The 14,683-nt window shown below is 36.7% G+C and overlaps 1 protein-coding gene across 12 annotated transcripts in view; it reads right to left on the bottom strand.

The window, feature by feature from the left end:
- The window catches only part of LOC123710160 (trithorax group protein osa), a 71,497-nt gene that overhangs the window by 19,468 nt on the left and 37,346 nt on the right, over positions 1 to 14,683 (bottom strand). For all 12 annotated transcript variants that reach the window (XM_045661896.1, XM_045661907.1, XM_045661905.1 and 9 more), the window contains one exon: positions 3,592 to 3,721. In XM_045661896.1, the coding sequence (XP_045517852.1) occupies positions 3,592 to 3,721 (130 nt within the window). The remainder of the gene's footprint in view (positions 1 to 3,591; positions 3,722 to 14,683) is intronic.

The raw sequence follows: 14,683 nt of genomic DNA, 5'->3' as shown, positions 1-14,683 counted from the left end.
ATGAATGTTCACTTTCGTTTAATGTTACAAGTTCGATTTTTTAATGTTATTTTATTAAAAATAACTATTATAGTAAAGTTGAGTAGCTTACTTAAACATATACTTGTTGTGTCTATTGAGATAATGTAAAAATTATTGAGTTACATGAGAACTAAAAACTTATCTTTAATAAAGTTATCATTCCAGATAAGATATGCAATAGAACTTTATAAAAAGTATATACTTTATCGCTCGCGACATTTAAATGTGTGTATACATTTCGCTTTAAGCTTGGATTAAACATAAAACCATAATGTAAAGAACATAAACTTTTGAACTTATCATTCATTTTCACTCTGGCAATGGCTCAATATATAAACTTCCCGTAAGGGACATTACGGCTGGAAGAATGTAAAAAGTACACAATTTTCGGCACCAAAAATTCAGCCAAGTTGACTCAGGGTCAGTCTTATCTTAGCCCGTGGCATTCCTCTACTGATACGCACGACAGAATGACTGCGAAATGCTTTTAGTGTCCATGTACGATTTAACGCTATCAGAGCAATCAAATTTAGACCGTATTACAATAAGCATACAATACACAATATAAATCGTTCGAGTCGTATCAGTTCTGCGCAAAATAAACCTTATAGAATGAAAATTAAAGGCGTTTTTGAAAGTCACGTTGCATACGGGCGACGAACAATACGCAATTCACCTTCGGACGCGTCGGGTTGCGGTGTTGCGGCTTCATTGTATTCCATAACGATGGAACTCCGATTCGAAATGAGCACAATACCTTCCACAAACAACTTTATTTTTTATTTCCCTTAACTCGATATTTCATTTTGTATACTGATTGACATCAAGAATAAACACGTAATGATAAAAATGCTTTGAACGCAAAAGGCTACGTGGGCAAGGAAAAAATAAAAAATATTTTCTGTACAGCGATGTGCGGAGGGTCAGAAAGGTCAGCTTCAGCGAAACAATTTTCTTTGTCATTTTGTAGAGGGTTAAATGTTATTGTTCAAAATGTTTCCTACATTATGTTTCAAATTGTGAACTTCGTCACCGTACGCATAAAACTTTCTTTTTGAGCAGCTTTGCATATTTTTCCAATAAAAGTTTATATGGACTGGTTATGAAGCCCGACCAAAAATATACGTTGCCGTCAACTCACATTATCCAGCGACAGGCGGGTAGAGAAACCAACAAAGTGAGACTTACACATATATGTACGTACATAGGAGCGAAGTATTGCATGGCGTCCAATGCGGGCGGTTTCGTGGCAAACGAGATCCGTTGGTGAAGGTGTATTGCGGTCACATAACCGGTATTTGAACGCGGTACGATCGCCGTTCGCCAAGTCTTTTCAAGTTTAAGCTGGCTGTTTTGAGAAAGCAACGTTTACTTGACGTTAACTTAACACTGTTCGCATTCTCCATTACGAGCCACAGTTATGACAAACAGATCGCTCGAAGGCAGGACGCGATAAAATAGCAATGACGTTATATGAAATTACTTTCGCTGCTTAGTGGACATTTAATTAGAAGTGATGATATAAAAGTTAAAATAAAAATGTACTACTTAGAAAACAAATATTTGCGTAATTCATCAATAAACATGATTGCATTCAACTTCTAGGCAGTGCAAAACAACTTACACGTGCCGGTTATTCAAGTAACTGCACAAAAAATGTGTTATTTCTTCGAAGAACTCTAGTATGAATTAGTGAAATTGTTTAAGATGTCAAAAAAATAACTTTTTTTTATTTAAGTTCCGCTTTAATTTTTAAATTCAGTTTGTAATGTTCCAAATTGGATAGGTATAAAAATATCCGTTTAAATAACTAGTGTTCAAAAATGTTACCTTCTCAACAATGAACGACGATATTTAAGTGGTCTTTGTGCGTATACTTTTAAAAGGCGAAATCTAAATTACGGTACAAGAAGCGAAACGCGGTAACTTGAACTCGACAATATTTTATGAATGGAACGGCCTGAGATCAAATATCTAGGTTAGTACATAGTCGTCAAACAATTCTAAGCCGGCTGCGGGCATCTACTTAGTGACCCGAGTTAGCGACCGGGCTGTTTAACAGACTTCTTTATTTCGATGACAATCACAAACCTTTAAGGTTATCAAACTACTGATAAGTTATAAAATAGGCTACATACTACATCTTTCAATCATCAATTACTTTCTTAATTCATATATGTTTTATGAATTCATAAAGTGCCACGAGTATGTTACAAGAACATTATTTTGTATTCTATTCGTTCTAAATAATATACTGGTTGCGTGAGTGAACCGTCATAGTGGAAAGGGTGTTTTCACTTTCTCAATGGTAGTGTGAATAAACATTGAGCGAACGTAGGTGATAACTTTTCAGCTAGGTATATAAGGTTATGTATCGGTTGAAGAGCAAGTCCGGCCGGCGAGCATGACGTGTAGACAGACGGAGGTAGAAAGGTCCTGTTTTGCGTGCTCGTAGCGATGGGGGCAAGTTTTTCACGAGGCCCTATATACCGCGACCACCCCTCACTCGTACATAAGGTGGGTGGTGGGTGGTTCGCGCCCGCAAAAGGGGCAAAATACGGTGTACTCTGGGCGCCCGCTCTATGTGGGTCAATGTCGGGAAAGCCCGCGTCTGCTACTGACGAAGTATGCACAATGAATCCGATCAACACGCCTTTGGCGAAACTACACAGTTGGCAAACTATGTACTGACAGTGATGACCCTTATTGCGGTTGCTTAGAGCTCACTTTGATATTACGCGGCTTCAACTACGTCGTCAATTGAAGTTCAGTCTGTACCTAACGACTAATACTAATTACTTGTCAAAATCTAACTAGTCGTTGGCTTACAGAATAAACACATCTCATTGTAACATTTAGATATGAAAGTCACCAAACATACTTCTTACGTCATAACTTTTTTGGAACCAAAATTTTATATGTAAACGCAAACAAACCATACGGAACGGCACTTAAAGACTACCTTCACAGTAATCATATCAGTTAATCAGACTTGAATCTTAATCATTCATCTATAACTAGTCTGTACTTTATTTGTCCGTATTACTGGGTTTGTCAACATTTTACGTGTATAATATGATTCGGTATGTGCGTGTGCATTATAACATTAGTGAATAGGTTTGAAATGTATAAACTAATTGTCAGTGATGACTCGTCAAAAAATGTGATTGTCAGGACGTACAAAATCTAGCTTGCACGCTACTTTCACTTACTATATAATGGTACCAGTTTTTATATTGGAAAGGGTTTCCGAGCTGTTTAATATACTAGAGAATATTGCGCTTAAATAGATAAATTTATGCATCACAGCTGCTCGTAAACTTTAGGTATTTACATATATTCGATGGGTATATAAATACTGACGCTATGATTCTTTAAAGGTACATAATGTTCTTGTAGATAATACTATCTCTAGTTTACGTATATATAATCAAAAATATTGTTATTGTTATAATATGTACGTGTTTCCGATCCTTCCAACTATACGCACTTGAGTAATCAACATCTACGACTTTGTGCTAATACTCATTCTAATACATTGATATTAACTTATATCTACTTAATACTCACCGACAGCCGGTGACATGGATCGCGATCCGCTGGAGCCTGTGGGGCTCGGTGTAGGCCTCAAATGCGGCGTGCTGGCGCGCCCGGCGCCGCCGCTGCCGCCCGAGTCATTGCTGTTCTGCCCGGTCAGATCCTGGAATATCACACAGGAATATTAATATTCAATCAAGCCACTAATCCAAAGGACATTCTTTTCTAATATTTCAATAACTTAGATTGATGATAGACAAATGAAAACAAATCGTCTTGTTCTGAATAGGTCTTCCAAGTTTTTGTTTACAACATCTGCTCAAACATTTGTATGCATATACAACACATCACTGTATTTGCATACACAATTAGTTAACAAATAACAGTTACCCGAAGCACCTTGACATTACAACCTCGCCATCAACAATAGCAAAGTCGTGTCAATAGAACACGGCCCTTTTGTTGTAATGGAACGTATTCAATATAAACACGTGTTTCTTAATATAAAATTATGCCTCCTTGATATTTTAATAATTATAAAACTCTCTGTTTTATACCTTATCATTAACACCGTAAAGCATTCAATGATGCTGACCCATTGACATTACGAACACGACAGATAAGGAAACTATCAAACACATGGTATGTGTCATCCAAAGGTACTCACCAAAGCAAAGGCCCGTTGCTCGTAAATCAGGTGATCCCTTTCGATAACCGGGCAACGGTACTTAATACCGCTACCGGAATATAAAGCTCATTATCGAATCATACAAAAACGACTGGCAAACACGTAAAACTTGAGCTTCATAAAGTTGAAAACGGAGCAATAATTCAAGAGAGAAAATGTGAGCCGTGTAGCGCATTCTGTGTAGCGGCAACAAGCGAAGGAGCCCGTCGAGCCAACTCACGACCCCCCGCTGTCGAGGTTAGCTCAGCCGAGGCACCGGCGTCGATCAGACGAGTCCGGAGGGTGGCGGGGTGCGGGGCGAGAGGGCCTTCACGATAACCGCCTGATGTTTTTGCTGTGCTTCAAGTTCCAACCCAGCTCGCTCGCTCGACGCAGCCGCGCGTTCTTCATTTCGTTCAGAGTCCATTATCTATCGCTCCGTCCCGCTCGCACTTATAGCACGACTCGTCGCGCCTCGCCGCACCGGCCGCTGTTTTATTGCCAGTCCACGATTTTAACGTGCGCTCGCAACGTCCGGAGCACAAAAGTTTTTATGGAAATTACATTCCGAATGCGCCTCACTCGCTTGCTCGCTCGGGAACGTCAATATAAAAGCACGATAACGAACGGACGAGTCAATTAATTATTATTGTTGGAAGCTGTCGGGACGTGCTGGGCGACTCTATCTAGATTCTGTATCTGTGTATTTCTCTGAAGCAATCGCATTCACATTGTATTACAGAATTTATTTCGATTTGTAATTCTGTTCGTGCTAATAACGAATGGAATGCTGAATGAATTTTTCCTTGCAACTAACTCTTTTAACATTTTTTAAAAGTATGAATAGTTTTGTTAGGCAGAATAAAGCGTACATCCCACCTACAAAAATCTACGATATCGTCAACAAATTAATCCACTGTATAATCGTTTAAATAAAATGTGGATGAAATATGTAACTAATAAAAAGTTGCAAGTTGGGATATAAGTTGATCCTATTTAATAAGTACAAACATAGGTGAAAACTTATGTCTTTTTAATACAATTTTAAATACAATTATACAATATTTTACGACCACATAACGCCTCCTAACACTCCGCTCTCAAGTCTGCTTGACAGCGCTGACAGGCTCTTGCTCAAAATTGCGTGAAAGGTATATATAATATAAGTATTCTTCGGTACACTTGGCCCGTTATTAATTTGAACCTTTGGATAAATGAGGCTTTGATGCAATGATTTGGTTTTTCTTGAAATATATTTTTTAGAGAAAAAAAGCCGAATCATTTGCAACACAAATATACTCCTCGTGTGTAAAGTACTAGCAGTACTTTTTTTTTTGAACTTAATGATCTAAGGTAGCCATGTATTAGCTTTCCCTCACTTTTTTCTGGCACATTGTGGTTTTAGATTTTCCTGTTTCCTTTCCTAATCATTCTATATTCAATGGCCGCTGGTATACACTGTCAGTCTTTGCCTGACAAAGAATACATTGATATATACAGCGCGTCCCAAGACTGGAACTTTAAGGGACCTATCGTAGATAGGATATTTTGCTGAAAGAATTTATTTTATTTTGAAAAGTAAGTATTACTGTAATCAATGATTTTGTAAAAATTACTTGTCTCTTGTCTTAAATGTGAAAAAACACTTTCCTATCCTAATCTTTCCCAAAAGAAGAAATCTTATGTTGTTTGATCTGGGGATAATTTCATATAATAATAATAACTAACTCTCATTAACTATTGACGATCACCGCGGACTTCTCCTAAACTTAAAACCCTTACATATTTTAACAAAAAATAATCGAGTTAAACAGTGTAATTAGTCTAATTTTATTATTACGTTTCGGCTTACGATTTCTACAAGTTCATTTAAAAATAATTATGTTTTTAGTCTGTGTAATATTTATTTTTATAAGAAAAAATAAAATTGCAAATAATGTCTTAAATTGTTGTTACGGTCGTTGAACTGTCAAATAGGATTATCATGATAATTTTCATATTACATCACATCATTAATGTTTCTATAATCGTAAAAAAAATACAATGTTTGATAAACAAAAAAATTAGTGTAATTCATACGTCTGTTTTTATAGTATATTGAAGGTCAATTGACATGCTTTAAGAGTGACGCTTTGGTATACCGTAATTGGTATGATTCGATTTTTTTTCCTAAAAGCCGTTTTGTCAGCCATTATGTATTCAGCTTAGAAAGTTGACTCGGTCATCAGAATTGTGTGATGAAAAATACGTTAAAGAACTCGATAATATTTCTAGCCGTTCCTCCAATATCTTCCTAATGCACTATGCGTGTTCTTTGTTTAACTCATACACTCATACAACAACTTTAAGAACCGAAACGATCGCAAGTTACACAGACTACATACAAGTATGGTACGACACAATAAAGGGTGAGCAATGTCACCCGAGGCCATGAGATTAATCGGCGTAAAAGCGTTCCAAGATCATTCGACGAGTTCATCGACCGCCGTGTGAAAATGTTACCTCGTAAATAAATAATTCACAAGGCTAGTGTTCTCTCAGAGCACGTGGTAGCGGGGCACGTGTGTAGGTACATACGTAAACATTTACATTACATAACCGGCTCGTCATCGGCCGTGTATTCAGAGCGAAATGCTGGCTTTATTACGATTGCCTTTAGCCGAGATTGCCGCATAATCACGATTAGTTTGAACGTGCTGCGCTCGCCCTATTTACATTTCTCTGTGCGGACCAAGTGAACACCACAATCCATTCTCAGCGGCTCGGCTACTACTAGATTGTTTGATGCATTTGCAAAGAGTGCACTTAGATGCCACATTAACACCAGGTTAAACAAACTATTACATAGTCAATATTGGTTTACATTTATAGCTAAATTATAATAACGGTTTAAATTAACGACGTTATTACAATACCAATTGCATTATTTACAAACTTACGTATATATCGTAATAGTGTTTAGTATAATGGTATATACTGTAGAATCAGTTATACGAAGTTATATTCTTATGCTACGCGTCATTTAAATTTTTCACATATAGATATATATATATCTACTTTTAAAGTTTTGCATGATAAGTATCAACATGTTTACTGTCGCACTACAATGGCGTAAGTGTTATCAACATAACAAAATATGTAATTTAGCACTGCCAAGCGCTTAAATCCCTAGACAGTTCTCTTTCCGAATAAACCCTAGTAAGTTGCACAGAATAACTAAAATAGTGGAATTGATTTAAATATTACCCAATCTTTACAAATGTCGACTCTAACGATATTATTAGGATAACTGTAACCCTAAATAGGCAAAGATATGAATGAGATGAAAACGGAATGAAAAAAGGATTTCACAGGCACGTGCATCTGTGTGTATTTACGTAAAATAGAAGGTTTCCGAAAGACAAGTGTGGTTCAGTTTATTGAATGTCTTTATAGGCCACCTGTTACGCGGGTCGGTGGAAGAAACAGCTGATCGGGCTCGGCGAATTATTATTATTGCTGAACCCGTCTCGGTTTATTTATTTGTGACGCGAATGAGGTGCTACGGACGAGGAACGACTTTCCCCGATTTCAATTCCAAGAATAGTGTCGAATCAATGATCGTAAATTTCCATCACAACACTGTTTATATTAGGACTAATTTAGCTGTTATAAACTATAATTTAGAATGAAAAAAAAAATGCTACCACGTGTAATATGTATCGAGTAATCAAATGTCAGCACTCTTTTGGATTGAAAAGATTTCAATGGAAAAGTAAATATATATCAAGATTGTGAAAACCCAAAACTTTTAGCGAATTCCAAGACATATTAACCAAACATCAATCGACGCGTGTTGTCATTTGAGGAGAAAAAACACGGCATCGTTCGACAATGATGAGCGTCAGGCAATGCTGGCAAAATGACTAACCGTAATTACTGGGTATACCTTCACAAATGACATGTTTAAACCTCAAATAACAAATAAATGGCTTGGACCTTGGCTTATATGCAACCACGATTCTTAGTATACTTAGCAATCATTCTATGGCAAAGAATCACCTGCAACCGTGTTTTGTTTTAGTATCCTTTTTTTGTTTGATATTTGATCACGTATAGTAACTAAATATTTAAATATGAGAGGGTTTGAGACTTGGCACGTAATGGACCACTTTAGACCGCCTTCTGCGGCACACCTAGGAGATGAGAGTGACTTTATGAGTTCAGTGATTGAAGGGTAGATCAGATCATCAGAATCATGGTGAGCGTTATTCACTCATAGATATAAAATTGACGCGGTCATGTTTTACAACATTAAATTTAAACAAATATTAAATTGTATAACTTTCTGAAATTATACCTAACAACAGCTGATTTTAGAGTACTCTTACAACGTACCAATAATGAACGTTATATTAAAATCGGCAAGGAATTGCGTAGAATCAAAACCAAAACCATACAACTAAAAAAAACGCATTCAAGGGAACAATGTGACTGTCCAATTAAACGGAACTCGCACACGTCATCAAAAGGTGTTTCCCGAAGAACGCATACACACACACGCATAATCAGCTGACTGCTCCGATTTTAACCCACACTGAGGCGACTGTTAGAGAACATAAATAATGACTGCCCACCTAAATAGCTATACGTAACACATCGTATAATTTGTTTTAAACGGCCACCCGTCCCAAGAATGTGCGATACGCCAGTTTTCTCCACTCACATTAATTTTAATACGACTACATAGAGTCGATTTAAACAAAATTGTTGTCGGTTAGGACACTCTGCGTCGGAGCATATGGAGCGTGAGATCGCATTAAATAATCAGTTTCTCATAAACACAATAAGCACGCACACGCCGATAACAGAGCTGAACGTTGATAATAACAAGGTACAATTTCTAAAGTGATTCCACAAGTTGGATGCGACGCTACATAATCGCAATCAATCTAATGAAAGATCTGTGTGTCTGTTGTACTAATATCATAAAAGAAGACATAAAAAAGTAAGTGCATCGTGGAGGCAATATTTTAATGAGATGTAATTGTGAACATGTTTCTCCTGGCGACGCTAAGGTGTGCTTGTGTCCGAAGAATGCCAATAGGTTTATGTGTCTGAAATTAAGTCCACTGCTCAGAATAGAACGCAACGAAGCACTGTGAACACCACAGTATGGGTTTGAAGTCAATAATTCAAGGAACGCATTACGTTGCTCCTGCTATATCTCGACCTAGGACAAACAGAACGAGCAAAACTTACTTTATCTTTTAACATACAAAACTCGACACAATAAGTTTTTACATATTTAGGTATTGTTGTCAACTTGTCACTATTGAAATGTATCATAATTTAAAAAAAAATTGAAATAATAATGTTCACCACTTGTAGGGATAAACGCTTACAAATAAATTTCCGTCAACTAAAATAATTAACACACAATTGAAACATAAACAACCTCAAATAACATTGATAAGTTTGAAATGTATAAACGTCATGTTCACATACTAAATTAAGACAATATTAAAATGGCATTAAATAGGTCAAGTATTTGCACACACACCCAATACCCATAGAGTGGAATCGAAGCGAGAGAATACGCCTACAATTTTACCGACGGCAAACGGCGACCGCTTGAGAGAAAAGCTTAAATCTGTAAATTTTAAAGGTGAGCCCTAAAAGGGATGAGAATGAAGAATACAGATTTCAATTGAATGTAGTTATTCATAAAATTTAACTCTTCAATGACAATCACTTAATAGATCAATTCATAATCATAGAATTATAATTTTGACAATGTTCTTACTACACATTTTGAAAAGACCAAACTTTCCAACAGTCATCGGTCATATGATAATAAAAACAAACATCTAGTCACACTGCCGCAAAATAGAATCTACGAGTATTGAGCCCACGCACACACGCAAATAAGCGGTCGGATGTCACCCACACAGTCGTGGAACGACCTTATAGGCACACACACAGTCGCAATTCAACACTAGATAAGAATCGTCCCATTTTATTACATTCAAGACCTAAGTCGGCGATACTTACTGTGTTCGCAGGCAGCCTTATGATTACAGCCGTCTTGAATTATCTTCTGCACACTGTTTAAAACGCAAAGCCTTTTACACTTACACACACAGAGGACAGTTCACTTCGACTGATGATTTCCCGTAAGATATTAAAAATAACAGATGGAGAAGACGGTAAAACGAAACGCGGCGCGACTAGAGAAAAGGAGAATAAGCAGGATAAAATGGAATACTTTGGTTGTACTGAAATACGCTCGATTGCAGTAGCGGTGCGCGCGTTTCAGTTGGCGCACAACGACTGGCGCAGACAAGGCGCGCGGTGCGACGCAGCGGGCGGGCGAACGAGCGATTTCACCGCTGATATTGCGACGGCACGTTGCTTGGAGCCCGACCCATATTATGTATAGCTGTGCTTGGCGACTCTTTAAGAGAAAACGCGCTGGCAATATTATAGAGACGCTTAAATTTTGTGAAATGGTTAGTATGTCAATTTAAAGAGTTATATCAAATTGTTAATCTCGACGAAAGTAAACGTAACGCACAATATTTTGATAGCTGACATTACATTACAAAATTAATAAGGCTAAGCAATAATTTAAAGAATTGAAAACAATTAAACTCAACTAAAGATTCAACTTTATAGCCCAACAACGAAGCTTAAATTTCGATGTGCTATTATGTCCGGTAAGTGTATAAACACTTGAAGTAAAATACAATATCAAAAAGCGCTATATCAAGCACAGAAACTGTCTTTGTTAAAATAAATCTAACCGTAAATCAAGTGCTGAAAGCGCTTAGTTGGCAACATTAAGCGAGGGCAAGCGAGCCGAGCGGGGGGGCCTGCTCTACCAGCGAACCGACCGACACTCTAAAGTCTAACTCGGCCAGTTAGTTATTTGTTCGTGCACACTAGCCTTTTGTAACAAACATTGCAAATCAGCTTAGTTCTGGTATGGCTTTAATCATATATTGTGACTTTTGTTCAATCCACACAAACACGAAGCTATGTCCCGCATACCTACAACAGCATTATCACGCAACGCTATGGCGTTGTACTGGCCTGGCCTGTACAACAAATATACTAGATAGGATAGATAGGTACTATTCAATAAATTATTGAACTTAAAAAAATATTTATTTAGGGAGTCATAAAAGCTTATCGTCAACTGACTTACGCCTAAGAACATTGCATATTGCATCTATTTTAAATATAATTTTCGTTTTAGAATACAGATTAGAATAAAGATTGCGATAAAGACTAAACAACGAAGAAGCCAAATTATATGTCGTTAGGGCTAACACTAATCTTATTGCGAGTTCACTCACTACTCCTATGCACATATTGACATTATGTAGAGATGCACTGATTAGCTTATTCAAATGCGTTAGCAAGTGTGAAAGCTAGGATTTAATTGGGCAGTATTGATCGGATTGGCCGCGTGTTATAATGTATCAGTATAATTCTATGCATCTCATTACTGTGGCGGCCCAAACAATAATAGCATATTGGGAATACGGGTCACCTGTTATACGCTCTCAATACATTTAATCATAATTTTATAAAGAAATACATATTATTTTTGCTTAGTTTGTAATCCGTTCATATTATAAAAAAAAATATTTTATATAGACTTTATAAGTTCGTCGCATAAGTTTACAGTTTCTTAATCTGCAATCTTATCGACTTCGGGTCTGAAATTAATTCAAAGCTATTTAAATAAACTTAGGGAAAATAGCGATATTTTAAGACAAGTAATAAAGTATGTAAAAGGAATTGCCGCTGCGCGCGAGGATTTATCGTTAATTTTTGATATAGAAACCAGTTTCGTTAAGTGGCGGACGAGCGAGTCGATGGGATCGCAAAGCAAAATAAAAGAAATATGTTTTAGTAGGTTAGCGAGCTTGTTTACGATCGGATTCCTACGATCCAATTATGTTGCCATTAGTTACATAAGGTTTTGTGCGCGCTCTAATTAAACAATTTGTCTGGCCCTAACACCATAATAATTTGGGAAATAATTTTATTTTTAAGTCTCAAGAACCAACGTTTTGGTACATTGTAGATATCATAGCTTTGAGACTATACTTGTTTTTAAACTTGAAATGGACCCTGAGTGGACCGAAGGCTACATTTGAAATGTTAAGCGGACCTCTGACGCCATCTGTCGGCCGTTCAGGGTAGCCCGGACCGGATACCAGACCAGTTTCACGACATCGAACACCTGCAAGTCGCCTTCGTTGGACCTATCGTACTAGCTTATATAAAATGCGTAACAATTTTATTGTAGAAGGTGTTATCATTGAATTACGTAATAAGTTTTACTCAAATAATCAGCAGTTTTAAAATTATGAACTACTTCAAGATATAGAAAGAAAGAAATAGTAATAATTTTTATCGTTATTACTTAAGGCTACTTGCCGACGTTTGTCTGCACCCACCAAGGAACTGAATGTATAAGTCGTAATATTATGACGAGTTATAAATCTTTTCATTGTTTTTTTTTTCTTTATAGGCGGTTTCTGACACGCACCAAATACTGCGAGGCACAGAATCTCATCAGCCTTTTGAACGAACTAGCAAGTTAATCAAGAATTCTCTCCAAACCCAGGGACATGAACACGATGCTATTATAAATCTTAAAATGAGATAACAGTTGGCGAACAGTTAACGAACAATAAAATTACGTAAGAACACGCAAGACGATGCATCTCTTCGCCCGACCCTGCCATACTTCTCGTTGCTGACCCACATTCACTACCATAATCACATTACGTTACTCACACACGCATAATATTAGCATTTCCTTAAATGTTACCAAAGCAAATGCGGTTTTGCTTCAAAGTAATTCGCAAACAAGAGCAGCGAATTCAAATGCTAGTACATTTTGGAATTTTCAATTAGAACCAACACATTAGTATTAGAAATTGTAAATCTGTACATCCTTTGTGTTTCCCTAAAATTTGTGGTTGTAACGACAAACTTAATGAAATATATAGAACTTTTTTCCACTCACAAAGAATTGCTTTCTTTTTTAATTTAATTTATGTAGGTTATATACAAAAATCATATTGAACACAATTTAAACATTAAATAATTAATCGTTATGAGGTATTTCGCCAACAGGTGCTTACATTTTAGTGTAATTTATATATATATATATATTTAGATATTATTTTACTTCAAGTCTTTTAGTATTCAACTTACAAAAAAAATGGATAACACTGGTTTGTATAATTTATTTAGGTACCGCAAAATTTTCTAGAGGCCTAGACGGTGTGAACGAAGAAGGCACGGTTGTGGCGATAAATTGAATTTAGCTTGTTCTTGTAGTAGTTTACATTTAGGGGAATTATATGTGCTCCATCATAGACGTCGCCTCATAAATTTTACGCTTGGTGAAAACTTTAACTAATTATCTTTGATTAGAGCGCGTTGAATTATATTTGGTTTAATTTAAAACAACGTTAATTACTTTATGTTAATATGTGTACTTAACTCGATTCTGTAAATAATAAAATTCTGCTGATTTTTAAGGTGAATTGTTACCATAAATGATTCGTTGTTACCCAGATCAGGATTATTGGGACATGATTTTTCTGTTATTTTAATAAAATACACAACTGGTGTTCTACCTGTATGCAGTTTCTCTTTATTGGGTTGTGGCAAGCTCCAGTTTTTTACTTTACTTGGAAATATATTGACGGTTGTGTTGTTTTTATTAATACTTTTATAGACATATGAAACGTAAATGTTATCAATTAATACGAATACCGAAGATATTGACCTCTTTAAGTTGCAGATGGTATTCGAAAGATAAAAAATAACCGGGGTATCTAGCGGCATGCGGCGCCGTAACCAAACACGTGACAATATTATTTATAACAGACAAGTGACGAACTCTGAATGAGCATTTCTTTTCGTGATGAGAGAAATGGGCGTGTGTGCGTGTCCCGGTGTCGATGTAGGCCACTGTCAAGGTCGAATGTTTAATATAAAGTCTGGCGTCGGGACATTAAAATGGTCGGTCTCTCCCTGAGACCCCCTTTTATCCCCAAGTCGGGTGGCGGTCGCAATCGTTGCACTCGTTATTTATTATCTGAAGGCATCCCCCGCTCGGTGAATGCCTCCAGTCTTACGCTATACAGGCGCTTATATAAAAATGCAGCGGGTACAATAGAGGCAGCTTATCAGAGTCGGTCGTATTGTAGTGCGAGGGACAAACAGCTGATGCGATAAAATTACAACGTCCCTGACCTATTCCGTATGTGACGAAACCCACCGAATGATTACCTACTCTTAGGTAGATAAATGTGGGCGTAGCTGTTATCAAATACGTACGTCAAAATTACCACAGATTAGTTAATTATTATAAGGATAAACTTTAAACGTATAAAACTATATACCATAGACTATAGATATACTCTAACGGTACGTAATTAAAAA

The sequence above is a fragment of the Pieris brassicae genome, chromosome 5 (assembly GCF_905147105.1).
Source record: "Pieris brassicae chromosome 5, ilPieBrab1.1, whole genome shotgun sequence".
NCBI lineage: Eukaryota > Metazoa > Arthropoda > Insecta > Lepidoptera > Pieridae > Pieris > Pieris brassicae.
The sequence above is the reverse complement of the archived record's forward strand: the minus strand, read 5'-3'. Positions and strand labels throughout refer to the sequence as shown.